General features: G+C 43.2%; 1 protein-coding gene across 3 annotated transcripts in view; it reads left to right on the top strand.

The window, feature by feature from the left end:
• RNGTT (RNA guanylyltransferase and 5'-phosphatase) overlaps nt 1–25,590 on the top strand; it is a 398,444-nt gene that overhangs the window by 133,891 nt on the left and 238,963 nt on the right. For all 3 annotated transcript variants that reach the window (XM_090036469.1, XM_090036479.1, XM_090036459.1), the window contains exon 9: nt 9,547–9,682. In XM_090036469.1, the coding sequence (XP_089892595.1) occupies nt 9,547–9,682 (136 nt within the window). The remainder of the gene's footprint in view (nt 1–9,546; nt 9,683–25,590) is intronic.

The following is a 25,590-nucleotide window of genomic DNA, read 5'->3' as shown; positions in this document are numbered from 1 at the left end:
TCTTTTTTTCCCAAAGAAATGCCCTAACAAAATTGGAAGACTGTAAGATCAGATACCACAGGGGTTCAGAAAATTGAACTGTGTATTTAAAGGTTGAATATTTGTATGTTCAGAAATATTTTTAAACAACCCAATCAACTGTGTTGGAAGTCTTGAATAAATGTCTTGAAGAAAAGACATTTCAGCTTGGATGTGATGTCCTTAGATCTTTTGCTGTAGTTAGCAATTTGTTGTAATTAATTTATCCCTGAGAAGGAATTGCAAACTACTGTTGAATTTATTTAAATATTCAAGCAAATATATGTGCTTGTTCGGGTTATATATGAGTTATATGTTCCTGTTCATGTAAGTATTTATCATTCCTTCTCAGAGGTTAATTCTAATAATGTGTCTGCTGATGCATTAAGGATTTCTGCTTTTTAGATTGGAGAAAACTAAACAGCATTCCAACATTTTTTACTCTGAAATTATTCATTAAAATAGTTTTCCTCTTTCAGTATTTTTGCTGAAGACTTCAATGCAATGGTTCTGAAACTTTTTTCTTCTTTTAGTGTGAACTACTTCTTGAGATTAGAAATGTGCATTCTCCATATGAATAGCTTGGTGCATCAGTCACCTGTCTGACATCCTTAGGGGCACTACAGAACCTTTATCTTTGAAAGTAACGTCAAGGTATTTTAGCTAACTTACATAGCTGTGCAACAGCATGGGGACAAGGGGAGCCAATACCTTTCGATCATCAGTCTACCTGTTTGACCATGGATTGCAGTTTTCTGGGCTAGGGACAGAAGTTACACATAAACCAGTTTAAGTGATCAGAAACTGGTCTAAACCTGTAACAGAACATAATTTCAGTGCACATAAACCAGTTTCAAAATGTCTGGAAACAGGTTTAAGATAAACCTGCTTAAATATAGTGTCAGAATTAACTGGTATTGGTCAAACTGTTTTATGCCACTTCTGTCCCAGGCCCCTTTCTAGTTTAACCAGAGTCCCCCCTGCATCACAGCATGCTTTTCAGCCTGGGGCTGGGCTGTGCTGTCTGTTCTGGGTGGTCCTACCCCTTTGCTGTCTAGCCAAAGCAGGGATGGGGGCATGGCCAGACATGGACCTGGCATGGCCCCCTGAGGCAAAGGAAGCAGGGAGGGGTTTTATTCCCCCCCCTCAGACCTACTGTGGGACTGCAGCAGCACTCTGCATTCCCCCATCTTGCTGCTCGAGCCACGGGGTGGGGTGGGGGGGCATGGTCAGTTTTCCCCCTCTGTCTGCAGCCTGAAGTGATTCTCCCCTTGTACTTGGCCTTGGTGAGGCTGCAGCTGGAGTACTGCGTCCAGTTTTGGGCTTCACAATTCAAAAAGGATGTGGAGAAGCTTGAGAGAGTCCAGAGGAGAGCCACGCGCATGATCAGAGGTCAGGAAAACAGATCTTACGATGACAGGCTGAGAGCCATGGGACTCTTTAGCCTGGAAAAGCGCAGGCTCAGGGGTGAGCTGATGGCCGCCTATAAGTTTATCAAGGGTGACCACCAGGGTCTGGGGGAACGTTTGTTCACCAGAGCTCCCCAAGGGATGACGAGGTCGAACGGTCACAAACTCCTGCAAGACCGTTTCAGGCTGGACGTAAGGAAGAATTTCTTTACTGTCTGAGCCCCCAAGGTCTGGAACAGTCTGCCATTGGAGGTGGTTCAAGCACCTACATTGAACACCTTCAAGAGTAAATTGGATGCTTATCTTGCTGGGATCCTATGACCCCAGCTGCCTTCCTGCCCTTTGGGCAGGGGGCTGGACTCGATGATCTCCCGAGGTCCCTTCCAGTCCTGATGTCTATGAAATCTGTGAAACTGCCGCTGTGCTCCCTGTCCTGTGCAACACCTGGCAGCTGCTGCACAAGCTGCATGCTGGCCGGGGCTGGTGGAGGTATTCTCCCTCCTTCGCCTCCAGCTGCCACTGCTGCCCCTGCCTCTGCTGTACTGCTCTGGGTGGGTGGGTGGGATGAGCCTGGCAGCTTCTCCCCAGTGCAGGGAGATCTGGCTCCAGCTCCGGCTTCCTTCCGCCTACTTTGCCTGCACAATGAGCAGCCCCCATGGGCAGGTGGAGCGGGTGGAAGGCAGCTGAGAGCTGGAGCTGGATCTTTATGAGCTGCACTCAAGCTTCCCCTTCTCCTCCCCTCCCCCTCCCACTGCCCTGAGCAGAACAGGAAGAGGAGGAGCCGCTGAAGGCGAGGGGAAGCTGTGTGTTGTCTGGATCCAGCAAAACTGTTCTGCTTCGTTTACCTCCAGCTGCAGTTCCTGCTTCTGCTGCACAGCAGCGCTGCTCTGGGTGGTGGGTGGAAGCTTGAGCCCAGCAGCTTCTGTCCAGTGTGTAGACCTCCGTTCCAGCTTTTGGACACCTTCCACCCACTCTGCCAACCCACAGGAGCTGCTCATTGTGTTGGGCAGAACAGGTGGAAGGTGTCGGGGAGCTGGAGCTGGAGCCAGAGCTCCACGCTCTGGGCAGAAGCTGCTGGTCTCAAGCTTCCCACCTGCCCACCCAGAGAAGTGCAGAAGGGGTAGTGGCAGTTAGACATGAGGGAGGCAGAACAGCCCCAGTGGCCCTGGCCAATGCATAGCTTGTGGAATGGCTGTAGCTGCTGGGTGCTGCATAGGACAGGGGCCATGGCCAGGGTTGTCCCTGGAGGGGGGAGAATTGGGGCGACTGCCCCAGGCCCTGCACTTTGGGGGGCCCTGCGGAGCAGTGGCAGTGCGGAACTGGGCACAGCAGTGGCTTCGCATCCACTTGCTTGCTATCTGCCCTTCCTCTGCCACCGATGCTGTCACCAATGGTGGTGGTGGCAGCTTCTTTAGGTCCAGGACCCTTCATGGCCTGTTTTGCCCCAGGCCTTGCACCCTGCTCGGGTCAGCTTTGGGCATGGCGGCAGCTGCTGGGCTCTGTGCCCGCTAGCACCTCCAAGCTGGCCTGAGCAGTCTGGGGCCTGGCCAGTCACCACCTGTGCCATCAGGCCCAAGTGTCACCAGAGCTGCAGCTGGCTGGGAAGGGCCCTGCCCCTGAGGCCCAGCTTGGGCCAGCCCTGATGGGCCCTTCCCTGCCAGCTGTGGCTCCATGGCAGGCCAGCCCAGGCTGGGTATGGGGGGCTGGGCGCAATCCGTGCAGCCCTAGGCCAAGCCTCAGCCCACTGGAATAGGCCTGACTCTGTGGGCCAGGTTGGGCTGGCCCCTCTGTGACTGTCAACCCCGCAGCCCCAGCCACAGTCCCGGGTAGGTGGCAGGGCCATGCTGGCTGGCTCTGGCGTGGCTCCCTGCCATATGAGCAGCAAGGAGGGGGAAAGCTATGCATAGCCCAGATGGGGTCCCTGTGCCCGTGCCTGATGAAAGAGATAGTAGCTTAATCCTCCTGCCTTCCTTCACCTGAGGCACTGCCCAAGCTGATGTCTGGCCTTGGGGACAAGCCTGACAAGGGCTGCTTCCCTCATCCCCCTCCAGGCACACCCTGGTTGGGGTCCTTACGGGCCTGGATGGGGGTTTAAACCCCTCCCCAATCATAAATGGCCACCTGCTGGGGGCCTAGCCAGGCCTCCCAGGACAGGTTCCCTCTAGCCTTGTGGTTGCTGAGGAAGGGAAGGAAGGGCGCTCTAACTCCCCCCAGCTTCTAGCCTGAGCCACTGCCGGCATGTGTCTGCATTTCTGGAATCAAAAGTTAATGTCTATTCACTTGCAAATCAATTCAGTCTACGCAGGTTTAGACTAACCTGCAAAGATTGAATCAATTCAGGCTCAGGCTTTTAGAATGCCTGTCCCTGGCCATGGTGTTTTATTATTTGTCAAGTGAGGCAACTACTTCTAGTTCCTCATTTTCCTTGTCAAATACTTGGTTTTAGTTTCTTTATTTTTTAACTGCAATCTTTTGTGTTTATTTTGATCAAATACCACTGTTTTTAGTAGCTACAATTTATAATTAAGAAGTCCTGGAATCATTTTATCTGAGTATGCTCACAAAACATGATGCAAAATGAATTAGTTTCCATGTTCCTAATATTGTATTTCCACCACTTGTAACCTGGTATTTGAATTAGGCATCACAGTAATGGAGGTAGGTTTAGTGGATATATCTTGTAATAGGCATGCCCCAATTTCAGTCCTGATGGAACCATCCTGATGGTTGAGGGGAATCATGAGCTTTTAGGTATTGTACTGGGAGAAAGGAGGAGGGTATGTTGAATCGGACCAGTTTGGCATTTACTCTTTTATTTTATTTATTTATTTTTTAAAAGAATTGCATGCTGTTATACATTTTTGTTGGGGAAGGGGCAGTGCTTTTCATTATACTATATATTTCATGAAATCTTGCGTAGCTAAGTAATTTGGGTTCTTGGTAGCTTAATGAATTCTTGGCTTTTTCACTATGAGGATGTTTTTGTTACTTTGCAGTCCAAACAACTAAATCCCATAAGCTGTCCACTGAGCAAAACTGGACATTGCTGACAGTAGTGACTTGGCCAAATTTAAAATGGTTTCAGGTTAACTTCAGTGACTTGGCCAAATTTAAAATGGTTTCAGGTTAATTTTAAGCAGCTATAGCATACTATTGTTTTTGAGTTTCAAATTTTGTGCTAAACCTGCAAGTTTGAGCCTTAATACTACTGATTGGTAAAGGTCATCAGAAGAGCCCTGGGGATGTGGAAAATATTGCCTTGTTGGGAGTGAGTAATGGAAAGGGTATGATTTGTTTCTTAAGGAGAAGTCAGTATTATCATCAGTCTTCCTTAACATACAGGGAGAGGTTACAGTGTGGGGAGGGATGGAGATATGGCCGATAATGTATTTAGCAGTCTGAAACCAAGTTTCTTACCTGGCTTTTGTTAACTGTTATAAGCTACAATGCCCTTTGTTGTGTGTGGATTTTGCAATATAGAAGTAAGGCCATTTCTTTTACCTTTAACCTCAATACATAGAAGCGGACACAGCACATACTAGAAGGGTGAGAAGAGAAGTGCTGTGTAAAAGGTTACTGATAAGATATGAAACTAGCTGAATGCGGTCAACAGAGGAGCCTCGTCAACAGAGAAACCTTGAAAGCAGTACAAAAATTGTTTTCTTTCAAGCAGACTACTTGGCAAGAATATATAAAACATGCAGTCACGAGAGTTAAACTTCGGTGTTCATGTGCACAATGTCACTTGATTGGATAGAATAGTAATTTAGTTAGATAATTGGGTATTCTTACAAGCACAAGCTAATCACAAACTAATGCTGACATACAAGGTATAAAATAGTATTATAACTGGTAGGCGGGGTGCCTCTTCGAAGGCACCTCGCTGCAGCGAATAAAGATTCTGTATCTGACTTTAGATGCTTGCTCTGTGTGATCATTGCCCCAGCCTAGAGCGAACTGCACGTGGCTTTAAGAGCGTAATTCGTAACACCTTTATATGGAGCTTCATCTTAAAATAGCTTGGAAAGCTGAGCTCATGCAAAATGCAAGGAACCGGCATTTTGTAACTGACATTAGCTTCCACAAAGTTTTGGTGGAATTAAGCATTGGAATTAATTTGTAAACCTCTAAATAGTTTGAAATGTGGTACCTGAGAGTTTACCTATCCTTCCTATGAGAGGACCTGGTGAAGCATTAATCAACAGAGTGGTTCAAGTTGGCGCATCCTTGTTTTGAAAAAGGGGGAGACACTGGCAGAGTGAATTGTGAAATACTCTGTTTTGAACTTGGCTTATTTTGCTTCATTGCTAGAATCTGGATTTAAGCGTCTCTTCGTGCTCTAAATCACATCATTTTCTTTTTCTTATGAGGAGTGAATAAGTAGAGGATTTAAGTGGCCTGAGCTTTTTCCCCACTTTATTGGCTGGTAGATATTTTAAGTCAAGATGAAGACCAGTCCTTTATACTGTGTTTTATATTGAGTATTTTAATTTAGATGATGGGTGCTCCTAATATACGATGGACATTTGTGGAGATTTTTCTATAATAGAATTTAGATTAGACATTCCTAGTAAATTAAAATATCCCCCCCACCCCGTTCTGTATCAGTGTAATGTAACACGTTATCGACCTGTAACTGCCCATCCAAGTTCCAGTTTCTTGTGCAGAATGCACCTGTTAATTATGCCAAACTAATAGAGTCTTTGTGTGGTTAAAATATGGAAAAACACATTTGTATGTGTTATGAAGTGCTATTCCAAAGGCTTTTATTATGCCTATATAAAGCATATTACAAAAGCACTCCTTTGGGGCTATTTTAAAAAAAAAAGAGATCCTGTGATCTGATTAGCTTCCTGTTCAAGGAAGTATAGTAACCTTTGGAAGCAGTTATTGGTCGTAACTTGTTTGTGCATCTAAAAGAAGAGATATTCAAAGTAAGGTAGAATTATGAAAAGCAGTGACATTTGAATGTTTTTCCAGGTATGAAAACTTTTACAATTGATCTTCAAAACACATTTAATTTTCTTTTAGAACATCTAATTTGATGTGGATAATCAAAGTTTTATAAACTTAAAAGAAAGTAAACTTGTTGGATTTTTCCCTATTGTTGAAAATCAAAGCAACTTTAACAGAATGAAAGAAGTAGTTGTTAAAGGAACATTTGTGCATGTTCCTTAAATTCAAGACATGGCCCACTGTACCACAGTTGGCTTCAGAATGCTGAATGTTGCTTTCTATTGTAACTAAAGAAAGTTCAGAACCAATGGTCTTTCTACAGCCTTCTTGACCATCTGTCATTTTCGCAGGTGACTATGTTCCTCCTGAATGTTGTTGTCTGGTGGCTGTTATGAGTCTGTCTTCTCCTACTTCTCCTATATTTTCTCCCTTAGTTACTTCCTTCTTTGTGTTCTCCCCCAACTCCATTTTCTGTGAAAGTTCTGCAACATCTATTCATGGTCATCATCTCTTTTCCCTTTACGTTTCATGTGCAAACAAAAGCTTAGCTACCAACTTTAAGTTGATGATCCCACATCTGTCTGTTTTGGAGATCTATCTTCTGTCCAAACTAGAATCTTACCCTGTTTCTCTGATATCTCTTTATGGATGTCTAACCATTAGCTCAGGTTAGACTAGGCCAAAACAGAGTTCTTAATGCCCTTCCTACTCCAGACTCTTCTCCCCACCATTTTTCTTGATCACTGTGTACAGTACCACTGTCCTGCCTATTACTTTTGATTCATAGTACGGATGTTGTCTTTTATTTAAATTCCTATGTCCTGTCATCCAGGTTCTCTCTTTGCATAACATCTCAAATATTACATGGCCTCTTCGATCTATCCAAACAGTTAAAACTCTTTATTTAGCTTGTCATCATCTCATATCTTTAACTGCAATATCCTTTTTCTGTTTTGGGAAACTCTGACACAGTGCTCTTTCAAATATCCAGTCACTAACATCAGTGTTTCTTGTCTCTCTCTGTACAGGCTGTGCCTTCTCAATCACAAACTTAAGCCCTTTATCTTCATTTTCAAAGACCTTCACATCCTATTCTTGTCCTGTCATCTATCATTCACCACTTGAATGTCAACTTATGCCTCCATGTCTGTATCTATCTCTTGTCTTATCCTTAGACTATAAGCTTTTCAGAGCTCTTCAGTTTTTAGTTCTGTTTTCACAGAGCACTTAGCACAAACATGTCCTGGCCTGTGGTCCACAACTAGTGCTTTTTGGCTTCATAGTTATGATGAAATAGTTCAGGGGTGTCAAACATCTGGCCTCCAGGGTCCTTGTGGGCCAGGAAATATGAGGGTGGGGCCCTCTGTAGAATCTGGGGCTACAGGGTCCTGTTGGAACTGGCTGTTGTGGCAGGTAATGAGCAAGGGCTGTGCTAACAGCTGTGTTTGATCCTGCTGCCCCCACTGTGGCAAAGTGACCCCTGCTGATGCTTGCCTTGCTGCAGCCACTGTTTGTCCCATGCATCCGGTCCTCAATGAGCTCTGTAGTTTGGATTCAGCCTGGGGTATGGGGTGAGTTGACACTTGATATAGCTTCTGAGAGGATTAAGGCATATACTGAACTGAGATTAACTATGACTTCCCGCCCCCTCCACACATGGGTATTATGCAATTACTTTGAGACCAGCAACAAGTGCAAAGTAGCTCCCACACAATAAAAAGCTCCAACTATCCATAAAGATAGATTTAAAAAATGTGTACTTTATAGCTGGTTGCTATTGACCTTTAATTTGTACATGTAGCAGGGTCTCCCCTCCTGCTCAGAGCCCTGTCAGCTGATGGAGCTCCCATCCACAGTGGTACATCGTGCCCAATGAAAAACTCCTGAGCCCTAGACATTGTAGCACCTGTGACCCCCAGAGGCTGGGGGTTTCATGCACCTCTGAGTCCTAGGGAAACCCCTAGACCCTGGGGAACCACAGCTGCCATGATCCCTAGGGCTTGGGGGTGTGTGAAACCCCTGAATCCTGAGGACAGCAGCTGCTGTGATTCCTAGGGCTCCAGTATGTGGAAAACCCCTGGGGCTCAAGGATTGCTGAAGGGGCAGTTAGCCCACTCTGGGAGTGTGGGAAAACCACTAAGGCTGGAGGATCACCATGATCCTTTGGTCCTGGGGTATTTTCCCACCTCTCTGGGGCAAGGTGATCACCTTTACTGCAGTTGCCCTCCCTCTCCCCCCCAGGGGTTTTCCTGAATCCCCCAGGGTGGGGGGAATGTTGCACCGGGGATCCTCTGTTTCTGGGGTTCATGGGGTTCTCCTGTGTCTGGGAGCCTATCATCGGGGCTCCCAGCCACAGGAGCCTGCTTCTTTGCCTGTGTGAGGGGAGTCTGGGATCAGGGTCCACAGACCCCAGCAATAAGGCATGATGGGGTCTAATGAGCGATCCCACAGTTGTGCCTCCTGTTGTGCGCGTTTGGCATGGGGGGAGGTGCAGTTGTATGAATCACAGAGTAGATCCCTTCCCACCTTTACCTGCTCATGTAGAAGGGGCCTACATTGTTGCAACATAACAAGCTTTCTTTTTCAAGTTGTAAGTACTTCTGGGTAGGGACTCCTGACGGCATTGGTTACAGTGCTGAGCATAATGAGGCCTCATGACTGACCTGGGATTTTGTGAACTACTGCAATACAAATAATAAATGTTGGATTAGAACCATTGCATAGCTCTTTACACTTCATTGGAGCTGTCAGTTTACACCAGATGCAGGTTTAGTTTGGTACTTCTATTTCTGTCTCAAGGCAAAACTTATTGCCTGGATTTTATTGAGTGGAAGTTGTATATGAGTTATAGAACTCACTTCTATTCTTAACTTTATCTGCTGAAAAGATGCCTTTTGTAAATATATATGTATTACAGGTGAAAATAAAATATAATCTATGTTTTAAGTAAATATTTTGATGTCTACAGTTGTATTAAGATTTAAAGACACCTTCCGAAGTAATGGTCTTAAATCTGTGACCCTTGCCATTTTAATGTTTTTAATACCTTCAGTTTGTTGCATTCATATTTTTAATTCTTACAGTGGTTGCATAATTAAAATATTTTTATAAACTTAGAAGAGTTGGTAAAAAGTCTGATGTTTTCATTTCGTATTTTTCTCAGGTATATGATGTTGATTGATGGCAAGAATGAAGTTTATATGATTGATAGAGATAACTCAGTGTTTCATGTATCAAACCTGGAGTTTCCATTTCGTAAAGATCTTCGTACACACTTAACAAATACTCTTTTGGATGGGGTAAGTAGGTCAAATGTTTAAATTTTTGCAGTACATATGTAATTCCTCTTTTCAGTAACACAGTTACTTTTGGGCCTGGAACTGGCGAATGCAAGGGTTACAGGAGTGTAGTTTTTTTAGTGCCTGGTAAGGTATACTTAGTGCACCGGTACATAAAGTTATTATTATTTGGACTGTCTATCAAACAGCAATGCTGATTGCATTGGGCGAGGAGTGGTTCACTTTCTTTCAAATTGAAATCAAGGTGTTGAGATGGTAACTCCTGGAAAAAATGTGAGGAGGAAAGTGTAACAGAATAAATCATCAAATATTTGCACTTGCTACCTTGTCATTGTGATGTAGGTAATGTTGCAGGTGATTTCAGTTAACTTGTGTATTTTCAGGATTTGTCACCCTTCTTGTTGAAAGGGGCTGTTGTTCTCTACACTTGCATTGTTTTGCCAAATTTAATAATTGCATTGTGCCTTGTATGGTGTTTGCTGTCTGTGTTTAAAGTTTCTGTCTTATACTAAAGTATTCTGCCTGTTAAGTTGGTGTAAACTACTGATGAATAGCACTTGTTTTGTCTGCATCTGGAAACTAATTTATAAAATAATGCACCTGTATTGGTATATAATAATTCAGCCCAGCCTAAACAGGCTTTATGTTGACCTTTGGTGTGAATCCTACCATGTGGGCTAAGCAAACACAATGCTGGTGTTGGAATCCTCTGAAGGGGAAGGGTGTTATGGTAATGACATTGCTGCTGGCTTCCTTTGATTGACTGGGGGACTAGCATGTTGTCTTGTCAAGAAGTCCGATTGGTTTGCTTTTATAGCATGTGCACGTTGCTTGCTTTCTTCATAATTGTGAGAATCCTGCTGTTGTCATTGTTATTTCTTCTGCTTCTCGAGCTTATGAGTGCTCTTCACACTTGTGCTAGTGAATGTGCTAGAGCACCTAAAACAAATCCTAAAGCTGTGATGCTGTGAAAAGGACTTGTTGCAAGGGGATCTTTGATCTAAGGAGCTGTTCTTCAGCTTTGGAGACATGAGCAGTGGTGGAAGACTTAGAAGCTGGTTGTGGCAGAAACATCATAGAAAAAAAGGGCTGGCAGGGACTCCAGGTCATTTAGTCTTGCGCCCTGCTCATCCCAGACGAATGCTTGTTGAAGACACAAAAAATAAAAGGACAGGCATCTCTTCCAGCCATACCTAAAACATCAAAAGCCTAGGGATGTTTCTAGGATAGTATTAAAAGGGTCCGTTATAATTAGTGTTTTTGGAGAGTATGCAATTGCTGCTTTTTGTGGATTTCACAATAGCCGATTGCTAGGGGCTACTGACTTGTGTTTGTGTGGAGTCATGGTGGAAAGGACATTCTGTGGATTGAGATGAATATTAGGGTTTGGGATTGGTGGCTGTTATGGTCTTGACTTGGAGCCGCAGAGTAGGGTACTTAGAAGCTCTTGTGTTTCTAGTAAATTAAAAAAGAGTTTAAGGTGGTTTTGTTCTTGACAGTGTATAAATTTGGAAGAACTCTCAGCTGCTGCCTATTTCAGGTTCTACATATTCAGGGACATGCTAAACAGGACCTTTACACAATTTGCAAAACTTTGGTTACTGTAATGCACTTTAATAGCTTAGAGTGTTATCAAATTATTCATTAGCTGGCTGGGGAAGCTTCCCAACCAGTCGATACTAGTTTGGGGTTCTGTGCGTTATGCCAGGACAGAACGAGTTCTGTAATTGCCACTGCTTTATAATATAACAAAATGACTTGCCTTATTGGTATAAAATTATTCATAAGACAGGATCCTTTCCCATTTTTTTCATGAAGTAGAAAAGCAAAGGGGAATTTTAATTGGAATGTCTTGGTTGGTTAAAAAACCATGAAATAAATTTAAAACTTTTCGTGGCATAAATCCTTTTTCACAATTCAGATTTCTAAATGAATTTAAGTACAGTCAATTAAAAGTAATGAAAACTGCTGCTGAAACTTGATGAAAGTTCAGATAAATTTATTTTTCAATGTCTGGAATTTGTTGTATATTTAAACTTCTCAGTAGTGCTGTCTAGTAGCTGGATTGAATGTTTGTACTGATGAGATGTTGATGAATTTGTTTCTATTAGTGTCCTTTTATGCTGGAAATGCATACAATTGATATTTTTTTAAACCCATGGGGTGAAATGGCTTTTTTTTTTTCAGTAACAGATTGCTAATTACTGCTGGAGGACATTTGAAATTAATTCTTTAATTATAAAATTAAGTAGTTGCTTGTCTTCAAGTAGACCTTGTGCTTCAGAGCAGTGAAGGGATAAAAACAAGTAGCCCAAATGGGTACATATAATGGCTTGGAACAGCCTGTAGCAGTCTGCTGTTTTCATCAAACTTTATTAGTGGCATATTTACTATGACATAGCAGTCAGCAGTTTGCATTATTGCAGTTAATTGCTGTAAGAACATAATGTTAAACTGTGGGAGCACTACTTTATAATTTTGCTAGTATAAATAGGAACATTTTTCTATGAATATATTGACTGTTTTAGCAACTTTGGACAGAATTGTATCTGTTAAGTTTGTCAGTATTTATATTTGAGTTTCCCATAACAGTTCACTTCAGGTTGAAATTTGCTTGCATGATCGTACATTTTGGGTGGTCAGGTGAGTGAGTGGGGAAGATCTTTTGAGACCCTACTTTACTAGTCTCTTTTAGTATTTGTGATTATTTTGGCAGAAGATAACTTAAATGCAGTTTTCTGCAAAGTTCCTCAAAGCATTGCCCAGAGGCATTGTTTAAGTACAGCATGAGGTATTTCTTCAGAATCCAGTTGTTCTGGCTCCATGTTGTTAGCCCCAGGAGTAAAAGACTTTTTTTTTTTTTTTGGTGTGTGTGTGTGTGGGGGGTGTTTTTAGCAGTCCTAGATGCACAAAATTAGGTGCTCTCAAAATTTTCTTGGCAATCTGTTGACATGAGCATTAGAATAATGGAGTAGACGATGTGGTGGGCACCCTCAGGCTCACAATCTTTCTTTTGCTAGTTTGAGCTGTCTAATATTTGTTTGAACAAGGCTTTTTTGCATTTACTGTAAATATAAAGCATACAAACTTATTACAATTGTATCCAGATAGTGAGGTGCGCTCTAATTTTGTTATAACTGCCAGGATATTTCTTTCACGTGACAAACTAATTGTCGGCCCTCTCTGTTTTTTTGAGCATACATCTGGTGTTCAAAACTGTTTACAAGTTTGGTAGAACATCCAATAGAATTCAGCCTTTTGATGGCTTCCATAGTAACTCAACTGTAAAAGACAACAAAGACGCACCTGTTTCTTACGGCATTTAAATGGTCAAATTGAATCTCTTAAAAATGAGCAACACTGTTATTAGGTATAAGTGTTGGTTTATTTCAACCTTCAGGGAAGCAATATGAATTTTTTTTTACTTAAGAAAATTAGCTGTGTACAGACATAACAAGTAAAATAAAATGGAAACAGTGGGAGAAACAGAGTAGGAAAGAGGTGGGCAATTATTTTGGTTGGCAGGCCAAACAGGTGAGCTGTTGAGGGCTGCACACACAATCTTTCAGAAGATATAATTTTAAACAAATTATAGATAAAAAACCAAATCGTACATTAAAAATTAAACATCTACTATAACACACTTGAATTTTATTTCAAAAACGATTTTTTGTCTTGATTTGTTTGGGTTTTTTTGAGTAGTATATATAGAGGGGATTACGTGATAGCTCAAAACAAAGTCTTACTCTTGTATGTTGTGGGTGGGGTGGGGTAGGTTTGCATGTGTGTAGGTGGGATTGTCCAGGAGCTGGGAGGGGGGGGGTTATAAGAGGCACATGCGGTGCAAAATCTACTCTACTGTTCTAATGTTTTCCCGGGCAGTCCAGACAGGTGCAGTTGGTGCTTCCCTCTTTCCCCCACCGTGCAGCTCATGGCTACCCCTGCAGCACTCAGCACCGGACCGAGCCCTGCCCACTCCCACCGGGAACAGCCCACGCTGTGCTGCACTCCTGCCTGTGCCTGCATCTGCACTGAGCGGCCCGATGATGGCACTGCCCTGGCCCTAGTCAGCATGCACAGCTTCCTAGTGGAGCTGCTCCCACTGCTGCCTAGATACTGCTTAGCTTTACCCACTTCCAGTGGCTCGTTGTCTTCCTCCTGCCCCTGCTGCACTGCTCCAGCTGCTTTCCAGCCACTTGGCCACATGCAGGTGGCAGCTCATTGCCCTGGGCAGGCAGAGTGGGTGGAAGGCACCCAGGAGCTGGAGCCCTGCATGCTGGGGCAGGATCCATCTGGCTGTAGCTTCCCCTCTGCTTGGTAGGGTATGTGGTGCCTGGCACATGTCTCTGTGGCTTCTGCCGCTGCCTCCCTGTGTTACCTGCTGCATGGAGCAGCACAGCACAAGGAGGAAGAGCCACTACAAGCAAGGGGGAGCTGGAGCAGCCCTGCCAGGAGCTGTGCCAATGCTGGGGTGCTGCTATTTGAGGGCACGAGGCAAGTGCAGGCAGGAGTACAACATGGGCTGCCCTGGCAGGAGCATGTGGGGTTTGGCCCCATGCAGAGCATGGGGAGGGTGCAGCTGCAGGCCATATACAATCAGTGGGTGGACTTCATCTAGCCTGCGGGCTGTATTTTGCCCACCCCTGGACTAGGAAGATACTCGTGCTATAAAATGAGTTACCAGGCTTCTATTCCAAGTGAAGTTGATTTTTTTTTAATTTGGTGGCTTTTAAATTCCTTCTTCCTTTTCCTCTCAGAATAGCTTGATGTGCTTTTTGGCTAGAAAGTACTTCTCAATTCATTACTGTTTAGCACATTTAATTTCATTAATGTTTGAACAACTTGTTGAATCTTGCAGTACCAGGTATTAGCTTAAAAGGGGGAAGATTAGACTAGAAAATACTGAAAATAATTGTCCTTTGTTTCTACTCTATGGAAATTTAATGAATCATGGGATATAACCTAGTAAATAAGTTGTCGGGTTCTTTATTTCAGAGCTTAAAAGTTCAGAGCTCAGTTAGCTTTTGTGCATATTTATACTTCTAGCATGAGAGTGTACCTGTGTTTTTCCTACTTGCACAAGGCGCTATATATCAATTCAGTAAAACTGATTGGACCGGAATTTAATCATTACTTGTTGAAGTGAAGCTGAACGCAATTTGTTCAGTGTTTAACTAATTGCTGGTGATCAATGTGATATCAGTTAGTTTGACCTTTGATAGTCATTCTTAGATGATGAAATTATGTGAAAGTAGGTCCTTAAAAGAAAAAAAAAAGTATTTACTTGTGTAGTTGTACAAATATGCTGGATGTTAGATTGTAAACCATTCAAGAATTGTGTAAGAATCCCGAATGAGTTTTAGGAATTGTAAAAAACTGCGAGGTAAGTGTTCTCATTTAAAGATGTGACAGCAGAAGTACAGAGAGCTCAAAGATGACCATTGTCAAACATAGGTGTATGAAGTTAGTCCTCTAAGTAAGACTGGGCTGATTCTTCACACATACTGAATGTTTTGGGATTTTAGTCTTAATTTGGCTTTACATTTGAAAGTTTTAGGGGATGGAAAATCATACCAAGAGACAGCATCAGTACTGGGATTATTCCCTTTTTCTGTCCACTGCTTGATCCACACAGGGCTTTTATTTATATGACCTGATCCAGGGCTCATAAGTTTAGCTACAAGCAGCCAGTTGGTGGTGAACTTGCAACAGAGCTGTTGGTGTCAGTTGTAGTTTGACTGACAGTCCCTCTCCTAGATGGGATATGGAATGATGTTCTAAACAGTCAAGGGGTCATCTGTTTGTTGTTTGAGTTCCAAAGTCCACTTCTGTCAGAGAGCTTTTTCTATTTGAATTTAGCAAATTGAAACCTGATTTCTTTAATATTTGAACAGTCCTGCGATTCAGCTTCTTTTCTGAATTAGTGTTTCTCAGCCATGGGTCATGACCAAAAAGTGGGTTGCAAGAACATTGTAAAGGGTCGCAAGAAGGTCCCAGGGAATCATGTGGTTTTCCCATGCAGGCTCCAACACGGGCAACCTGCATAGACTTGACATGCAGCTGGGGGCATGGCAAGCACTGGACATCGTAAGAGCAGGCCCAGGAGCCAGAGGGGAAGGGAGGGGGCTGAATGCAACAGCTGGGGGGAGGGGTGTTGCAGCAAACTGATAATTATGCTAATGGGTCCTGGTGTGAAAAAGATTGAGAACCACTGTTCTAAATGATAGGCATCAAGTTTGGCATGAGGATCCAAAGCTGCAGGCCACTCTGCAGTTACTAAGGCTGTGTGAAGCTTTGGTCTGCAATTTGATGTGATGAAGATTCGGCCCGATTTGGTAGCCAAATTTCATAGATTTCATAGACATTAGGGCTGGAAGGGACCTCGGGAGATCATTGAGTCCAGCCCCCTGCCCAAAGGGCAGGAAGGCAGCTGGGGTCATAGGATGCCAGCAAGATAAGCATCCAATTTACTCTTGAAGGTGTTCAATGTAGGTGCTTGAACCACCTCCGCTGGCAGACTGTTCCAGACCTTGGGGGCTTGGACAGTAAAGAAATTCTTCCTTATGTCCAGCCTGAAACGGTCTTGCAGGAGTTTGTGACCGTTCGACCTCGTCATCCCTTGGGGAGCTCTGGTGAACAAACGTTCCCCCAGATCCTGGTGGTCACCCTTGATAAACTTATAGGTGGCCATCAGATCACCCCTGAGCCTGCACTTTTCCAGGCTAAAGAGTCCCATGGCTCTCAGCCTGTCATCGTAAGATCTGTTTTCCTGACCTCTGATCATGCGCGTGGCTCTCCTCTGGACTCTCTCAAGCTTCTCCACATCCTTTTTGAATTGTGAAGCCCAAAACTGGACGCAGTACTCCAGCTGCAGCCTCACCAAGGCCGAGTACAAGGGGAGAATGACGTCCCAGGATTTGCTCGAGATGCAAGCCAGCGTTTTGATCGCTTTATTAGCCGCAGCATCGCATTGCAGGCTCATGTTCATCTTGTGGTCAATGATGACCCCCAAGTCTCTTTCTTCTGTAGTGCTATCCAACGTAGCACTGCCGAGCCTATAAGGAAGCTGCAGGTTTTTCCTCCCAAGGTGGAGAACCTTGCATTTTTTGGTGTTAAACGCCATGAGGTTCTCGTCCGCCCATTTGCTGAGCTTGTCCAGGTCAGCCTGGATCACCCGCCTATCTTCTGGCGTGGATGCTTTGCCCCAAAGTTTGGTGTCATCGGCGAACTTGGCCAGTCCACTCCCGACTCCAATGTCCACATCATTAATGAAGATGTTGAACAGTATGGGTCCAAGGACAGAGCCTTGAGGGACCCCACTGGTCACAGGGCACCACGATGAGTGACTGCCATCAATTACAACCCTCTGGGTCTGACCACGGAGCCAGTTTCCCAGCCAGCGGATCGTGGTGGAGCCAAGGCCACAACTGGCCAGTTTGGCCAAGAGGTGATCATGGGATACCAGATCAAAAGCTTTTTTGAAGTCAAGATATATGACATCAATCTCTTCTCCCTGGTCCAGGTGATAGGTCACCTGGTCATAGAAGGAAATGAGATTGGTCAAACAAGACCTACCCGCAACAAACCCGTGCTGGCTACCCCTTAGGATGTTAGCCTGGGCCAGTCCCTCAAGGATGGCCTCCTTAATAAACTTCTCTAAGATCTTCCCCAGGATAGAAGTCAGGCTAATGGGCCTGTAGTTAGCCGGATCCACTCTCCTCCCTTTCTTGAAGATCGGCACCACATTGGCCTTCTTCCAGTCTTCGGGCACTACACCAGAGCGCCAGGAGTTTTCAAAGACCCGTGCCAGGGGCTGGGCTATGACGCTCGCCAGCTCCTTGAGTACCCTGGGGTGCAGATTGTCAGGGCCGGCTGACTTGAAGGTATCCAGCTTCTCAAGGTGTTCCTTCACGAGATCAGCATTGATGGAGGGTAGGGGATCCCCCTCACCCAGATCTCCCTGTCCCATAGCAGGCATGAGCTTCCCATGGGACTGAGGAAAGATTGACGCAAAGTACCTATTTAATAGGTTGGCTTTTTCCTGGGCGTCAGTTGTCAGTTGCCCCATCTGGTTTAGCAAGGGTCCAACATTGCCCTTGCTTTTCCTCTGGCTCCCCACATATCTGAAAAAGGACTTTTTGTTGTCCTTGATGCTTGAAGCTAGTTGGAGTTCAGTTGCAGCCTTGGCTTTCCTGGTTTGCTCCCTGCAGGACCAGACCAGCGCAGAATAATCCTCCTTGGAGGTGAATCCCATCCTCCATCCTTTGTAGGCTTTCCTTTTTAGCCGCAGGAGGTCCGCTAGGTCCCTGGAGAGCCAGGGGGGCTGCTGTGCCTTCTTGCTGCCTTTCCTCCGTGTTGGAATAGATTTAGCTTGTGCATTGAGGATCACTTCCTTGAGAAGCAGCCACTCTTCTTGAACTCCCATCTCCCTGGGGTCACGGTCCCTGAGGGCCTGACCGACAAGCCTCTTGAGCTTGTCAAAGTCGGTTTTTCTGAAGTCAAGGACTTCTGTGTTGCTGACTGACTTGCCAGCTTTACGGCAGATGGTGAAGGTGATCAGCTCGTGGTCGCTGTCACCCAGCTTCCCATCGATCACTAGGTCGCTGATTAGGTCGTCCCGCATAGCCAGTACCAGGTCGAGCAGCGCTTTGCCTCTTGTTGGCCCATAGACTTCTTGAGTCAGGTAGAGGTCATCCATGCATGAGAGAAAGCTTTGCGCCCGCTCAGATTTTGCTGAGTGATCTTCCCACGAGATGTCCAGGTAATTGAAGTCACCCATGACAACCAAGGTCCTGGAGCAAGCGGCCTCAGTCAGTTCCCGGGCGAACTCCTGTTCAAGCTCAGGACTTTGAGTGGGAGGTCTGTAGTAGACTCCCACCGTTGTGTCCCCTGTGCCGTATTCCCCACAAATTTTTACTCAGAGGGTCTCTAGCTGTCCATGCCGGTCGCCAACATCAGCTTGCTGGGACATGTAGCTTTCCTTCACATAGAGAGCTGCACCCCTGCCGCTTTTGTCAACACGATCCCTCCTGTACAGGGTATAGCCCTCTATACCCGTGGTCCAGTCATGGGTGGAGTCCTACCAGGTCTCCGTTATCCCAATGACGTCATAATTCTTTGCACTGAGCAGGAGGATGAGCAGGAGAGGCTATGGGACCTGAACCTGTTCAGCCTCCACAAGAGAAGGCTGAGGGGGGATCTAGTGGCCGTTTACAAACTAGTCGGGGGGACCAGGAGGCACTGGGGGAGTGACTAGAAATAACAGTCACAGACTGGCAGAGGGTAAATTCAGACTAGACATGAGGAGGCGCAGTTTCACGGTCAGGGCATCTAGGATCTGGAACCAACTTCCAAGAGAAGTGGTGCTGGCTCCTATCCTGGGGGTCTTTAAGAGGAGTTTAGATATACATCTTGCTGGGGTCGTTTGACCCCAGTACTCTTTCCTGCCATGGCAGGGGGTCAGACTTGATGATCTGCTCAAGTCCTTTCCGACCCTACTAACTATGAAACTATAAAAACATGCATCTTGTTTTTGGAAAGCAGAATATAGAAAAAGATTTTTCTAGTCATGGCCAAATGTGTGATTTAGAATAAGTCTCCTTGGAAATATAAGAGTGTCCAGGAAGTGAGTATCTCAAGAGATGGTCTGGGTAAGGTAGCAGGCAGCAGGAACCTTCTCATGGGGCAGAAACTTCCTGTTGCCTCAGCAGGACGGTTTCCTGGGATGCTACATTTTCTGGACACTTTTTTTTGTTCCCGGGAGAACTTACATGGTTAGGCTCCAGACCTTTGCAAGGGCAGTAGCAGGGCAGTTGGTTCTTTAAGTAGTTCTTCATATAAGTTCCTGTAAATAAAGTTCTTCTTGTTGCATACGAGATGGAGATGGATACTACCAGCATCTCCCTTGCTGCTTCAGGCACAAGTTATAATACTCAGATGTGACAGGGTTAACACAGGACTCTGCTTCTTCAGTTTGCTCAGCCATACACAAGTTGCCACCATTTTGACAGTAGTATGACATGCACAGTGCCTCCAGGCATATTTCCTTTCCAGCAAAGAAAACAGTTTTCCTGCTTAAGACATGCACCCTGATTTTGGGGAGCTGAGTTTTGGGGAAAATACCGTATATTGACACAATAGAACCATCTACATTGTCACCTGCCTATTCCTGGCTTTATCTGAGCATTTAAAAGATTAAACTATTTCAAACATATGTAAAAAGATAACACAAAGATATGTGGTGTGTTAGAAGCTAGTTTTACCTATCCCACTGAACATCAAATCTCGTTCCGTCTCAGCTCAGGCATCTTCTTTGGCCTGTTTCAGATGTGTCAGGAACAGGGAACTTCAAAGAGGTATCATGGAGCTATCAACTAATTTTTCTCAAGTGCTGTACCTTAAACTTAGTAGGAAGTTCAGAGGCCAAGTGTAGGACAGCAATTACTGTCTGATTAATGCAACTGAAACTACTTGTTTTCAGCATCTTAATGATCTGTTTACTAATCGTCTGTTTGATGTATCCATGCTGATGTATGAGAGAACTGTTACTTAGTCTTCTGTAATCTCATGGTATTTAAACTACCTATGATTCTTTAAGATGATCATCTCCTAAATCAAGTAAGAATCCTTTGACCTGCATTTTCACTGTTTGGATTCTTCAGCTGTCCTGGACTTCACATTTTGAGAGAACAATGGGGATTGGGAGGCTTGCAGCCACTTTGCCCTGTGTGCTGTTGCACTGAAACAGTGTGGCACACAGTGCATATGCCCCAGCAGACATTGTTTTGGGGCACATGTGGTATGTGCATGCTTGTAGTGGGATCCACATTGACAGCAACATCCTGAAGAACTCCTGGTTACTGTAGGCCAGGGGTTGGTAATGCATGACTTGTGGAGCCATTGGATCCAATTTGTGGAGTGAGGACCGTGGCAGCATTTGGTGACAGGGGGCTTTGACCGTGCTGTGCCTCAGCTGGGCAGCAGAAGGGGCTGGGTCCTAGTGCTGACCTGCCTTTGACCATAGCTGGGTCATTCTGGCCTGCCACTGCAATGCATTGCTGACCCCTACTGTGGGGTAAATAACTGTTCTATACTGAAAAATGGAAGCCAAACTTTCTAGTTTTAGATTCTGCTACACAAAGGCAGTTTATATCCCCTGGCTTTTGTGAGCCCACAGTCTGGTTCTGTATTTAGCATGTATTTCTAGCTGCCTTTGTTTTTGATGTAGTAGCAATGTAATGTGATAGTGAAATTAAAGGGGCAGATGAAGTTGGTGTAAAGGAAGCTAAAAAAGGAAATAAAGGACAGATTAAGGTCTGCTTTTATGCAGTCAGGACTAGACATAAATACTGCGTTCTTCTGCTGGAGTCATATCCCCATATTGTCAATGAAACTTGGTCTAAAAACAAGTAATCCTACCTGGTTTGCAAGCTATTGGACATTAAAGCTGTCACTGGTCCTTCACGCCAGCTGTGTTATCTTGGCATGGGTCCAGGTGTCAGTTACTAGCACTGCTTTTTTTGTAATACACTATGAAATTATGCTCTACAACCCCAGAAGATTAGGGGAAAAGGAGATTAACAATGTGGCACAACCTTGACAGTTTATATCAAATAAGCTAGCCACTGGAGCTTGCTCTCTAGTTAACCCTGAAGCTCACAAAATTAAGGTAGAAGTTAATGACCAAGTGGCAAAGCACACATGCTAGAAAACAGTGGTAATCGAGATTCTCTTTCATTGATCTAAATTTTGTGTTGCATGGATTACAGTGTTCCATAGCTATTTTGTGGTACCTTTGTTTGCAATGTTGTGTCAAACTAATATTTTTTTTTTCTAAAATTATATTCTGTTTCAGTGAAAATCTGAAAAGTTATTTGGTAAAAATGATATTTTAAAGCTGTGTTTGATCATTATTGACTTTCAGCTTAGATATGATTAGTTTGCAAGTAAAGGGTTTTTTAGCAAACACATACTACAAATTCCGCTTGCAATCTGAGAGAGCCTGCATCAAAATCAGAAGTTAATGAACAGTAATGGTTATGCATGATTAAGAAAAGAATGTGTACTATTTTCATGGTTGCATTAATTTAACAGCTAAGAGGGATAAAAAGTAGTAAAAATACATTTAGCAGAAAAGTAAATATTTTAAATATATACACAGAACAGACTTGTTAACTATTATCGCAGCAATTTGGATAGTTGTTCAGGTGAGTGTGTCAAGCTCATTTTGAAAATAAGTTAAAAAGATCAATTACACAGGTTTTTGAAATGTTAAAATCTAATAGCATATTAGAAAGTACTGACTATTTTGAACTTCAGACTGCTTTTGTAAACATCTTATTATTTCATTATATTCTATTTGGGTCATTGTACCCCCGGCAGCTGGTCAAGAAGGCAGGAGTCCCTCGGTGGCCAGACGAGCATGGGGGGAGGGAAAGGGTCCCCCAGCAGCCAGTCATCGAGGGATGGGGGTTCTGTGGCAGCAGCAGTGCAGGAATACCCCCAGTTGAAAACCCCTGTCCTATTGTATAATCCCTACTTTTGGGTTCATAGCCTTTATGCCCAGAAATAATACATTGCTTTAATCTTCTTTACATGTGTGAAGTTACAGTACTTATCTGCTTCAGTATGTCTTTCCAAAGGGTTTATGAACTCAAACTCTCAGTTTTTTCTTATAATTAGAGATGAGGAGAGGTATTGTGTAGAACATGATTAGGTACTGTGGCCTGGATGAATGATGTGGAACTAGTCCATGGTGGCACCTCAGACCAGCCCTATGCATTGCATGCAGCCAGAAATTTTCCGACGTTTTATTTTTCTGTGTGCTAAAATTAGTGTCAACAGTTTTCAGTGTCTTTGTTTTTTTTCTTAACTTTTAAACAAACAATGCAAGGGGAGTATATGCTATTGTATATTGTCTTTACATTTTACAAGTATTCCAATAAAAATAATTTCTTTCCACATAAAGCTTTGAATTTGTTTGAACATAATATTTAAACCACATTAAGTGTGCTGTATTTAATTTTTTTTCCTAATCAAATATTTCAGTTCAAATACTTGTGGCTATTGGGGCATAAAATTAATGTGGGGGTACTTTATGCTAAATCAGATCACACTCTATTTAAGGCGTTGTAAAATTTTCTGGAGAACTCACATCTCTGCATGCAGCATGCACCTGCCAGCTCCACACAGCATGTGGAGCACATTGCTGTGTAGATCTAGTGTAGATTGCATGTGGGCCCATTCCAAGACCCATAGGCAGCACTTTGCAGGACCCATGATAGACCTGGCCTTTGAGCTGTATCTTGGATACCCTGGTATGGAAAATTAAATAGCAGTGATAAGCAAGTATAGTGGGCGATGGAATGCAGATACAATAATCCTATCAAGGCAGAGGACAAAAATTCATGAGATGTATATGAGAGGGTGAGGTCATGTGTAGTGTCATAGCAGGAGCATGTAAATGGTTTGAATGGAGCAGAGCCAGTCAGATGCTTTGTTAACCAGACTGTTAGAGGAGGTACTGTACGTGGGAAACACGAGATGGAGAGACAATTAAGGAGGAGGTGGAGCAGTTAATGAAATGTGTCACTTGAATGGCTTCTCAGGTTGGTTTTTTTATAAAAGAAAAAATGTTTCTGTGAAACTAATTCATGGCTGAACCCTTGGGTCTTTATTTTATGTAGATATATTAGTGTGTACCATGCTGAAGCCTCGTAAACTTTTTGATTACGTGACTTCTAAACTGTAGATGTTTATTCAGTTTAGTTAACGTGTTTTGACAGTTAATGTGGGTGAGGTCGTAGAGAACTAGACCTTTGTTCCTCACTTTTTTTATAGGAGAGTAACACCCATTCAGTGACAAGAATTCAGTCAAGAATTCCAGTTCTTTCCCATCTCATCTTCTCACACACACAGCAGTACCACCTCACACTCTTGAGTTGGTACACCACACCTTGTTGAGGAAATAGTATTGGAGTTGCATCTTTTTCCTTGACAGCCTTCCAATGCCTCACTTTTTATGTATAAATATGACAGGGCTACACTCTGTCACTTTATACTGCATTACCTGAGCATCTTGTCAAGATCCATATGGATAGTGTATAAGAGAACTTGCCTCCATGAGATTGGTATCTTATATGTACAGTAGAAAGGTGTAATAAATATCACTCTTTCAAGAGAGCACATGTGCAAGAAGGTGAACTTTTTTTTTAATGGCCCTTCTGCAGGTAAGCATTAAATCCTGTTTTTATTTCATTGTTGATGTTAAGATGACTGTTTTTCCATGTCCCTTGTTTTGGGTCAAATGAGTTTGGAATTTTAAGTTTGCCTAGTTAAATTCTTCAGACCACTACATTATCATTATTATGCAAGAACTAAGAAGTATAAGCATGGCTTACTTTTGAAAAGAGGAAGAAAACAAACATGTCTTTGAAAAGTTTGATAGCATCTATTGCAAGTTCAAGAAAGTAACAGCTGTGAGTTAGAGATGTCAGTATCATAACTCAAAAACATGGATGTATTTTTATTTCTAACCTAATTTCCAGAGCTGTTTTGTATTCTGTTTGTTAATTGTTAGAATCCATGCGTTTTTTATTGTGGGATATGCTCAAAATATTATATTGGATATTAAGCAGCTGTTAAACTTGAAAAATGAAGAGAACACTGCAGGTTACATGATATCAAGTAAGTGCTCATATTTCATGAGAAGGACCTATCCGTAGCAACGTTAACCTTGTATATAGCCCAGGTTTACAACACGAATCACTACACGTACTCGTTAAAAAAGGCAGCAGTTAGAACTTGCATTATTGTGTTACTATGAGAGATGTGATCAAATGAAGGGTACCATTACACAGTGTTTCCAAATAGTGGTATTTTTTGAGTGTGGAAAACGTACTTCTTGGTTGGCTTATAGGGTCAAGGCACAAATGGCACAGGACAGGTATAGGTATACACCAGCAGAAGATGAAATAAATGTGGAATATAAAGATAATTATTTGGAATGTTTTTTATTTGGTTTCAGTTTTATTTCCTTTGTATTTTCCCTGAGCCCTTTCTCTGCATTTTAGGATCTGTACGAGTCTTAGGGTATGGTGCATGTACTTTTGGAGGTGTTTCAAAAGGCTAATATTTCAAAAGGGCAGCTGCTGTTATGTGCTAATTGTTATTGGTGGAAAATCTGTAAACAATACAAATGTAAGTAAAACTGCTCAAACTTTTTAACCCTGGATGAAGCACTGTCACAGTTGGAGCAGTTTTGCTGTATTTATATCCTTCATAGCTTGTCCACAAGGACAATTAGACTCTAACAGCTGCTTGCCTTTTGAAATGTCTCCAAATATATCCATATCCCTAGGTTCTAGGTTGGCGTGAGAACCTGTTCAGAGTGTTTCCACGGAGTTCAAGCGGAAGTTTTTGGTTCCTCCATGCTTGAAAGACAGTTTTCAGCCAGAAATGATAAACGTAACAAGAGAAATTCTGAAAGAGAGCAGAGAACTAAGAGGGTTTTGTCTGATGGTTGTTAAGATGGAATCATAAGCTGCTGCGCTGAGTTGATAATGATTTGTTTTGCAGCGTGTATGCAGGGGTTACCATATTTTATAGTAAGTTAACAGATTTATCTGGGTTTTTAAAATATTTTATCCTTAAATTTTCTGGGAAAAAAAAAGGATCTTGCTTTTCTTGAGGTGAATGGGAGAGTTGATTTGCTTAAGATGTATGATTGAAAAATTCTCTTGGTTTTGTGGGTAGTGCATATCCACACAACCTATTGGAATTATTATATAGTTATAGAAATATTTCAGAACAAATTTTAACTATTATAAAGTATGTATTTTAATGTTACTGATCTGATGTAATTGAAGCAGCTTGGGTTTAATGTAGACATTTCTTCAGAAATCAAAAAA

This window comes from Crocodylus siamensis, chromosome 1 (genome assembly GCF_052110815.1).
Source record: "Crocodylus siamensis isolate JL-2025a chromosome 1, ASM5211081v1, whole genome shotgun sequence".
Taxonomy (NCBI): domain Eukaryota; kingdom Metazoa; phylum Chordata; order Crocodylia; family Crocodylidae; genus Crocodylus; species Crocodylus siamensis.
Note: the sequence above shows the minus strand (reverse complement) of the source record. Positions and strands in the feature narration are given on the sequence as shown.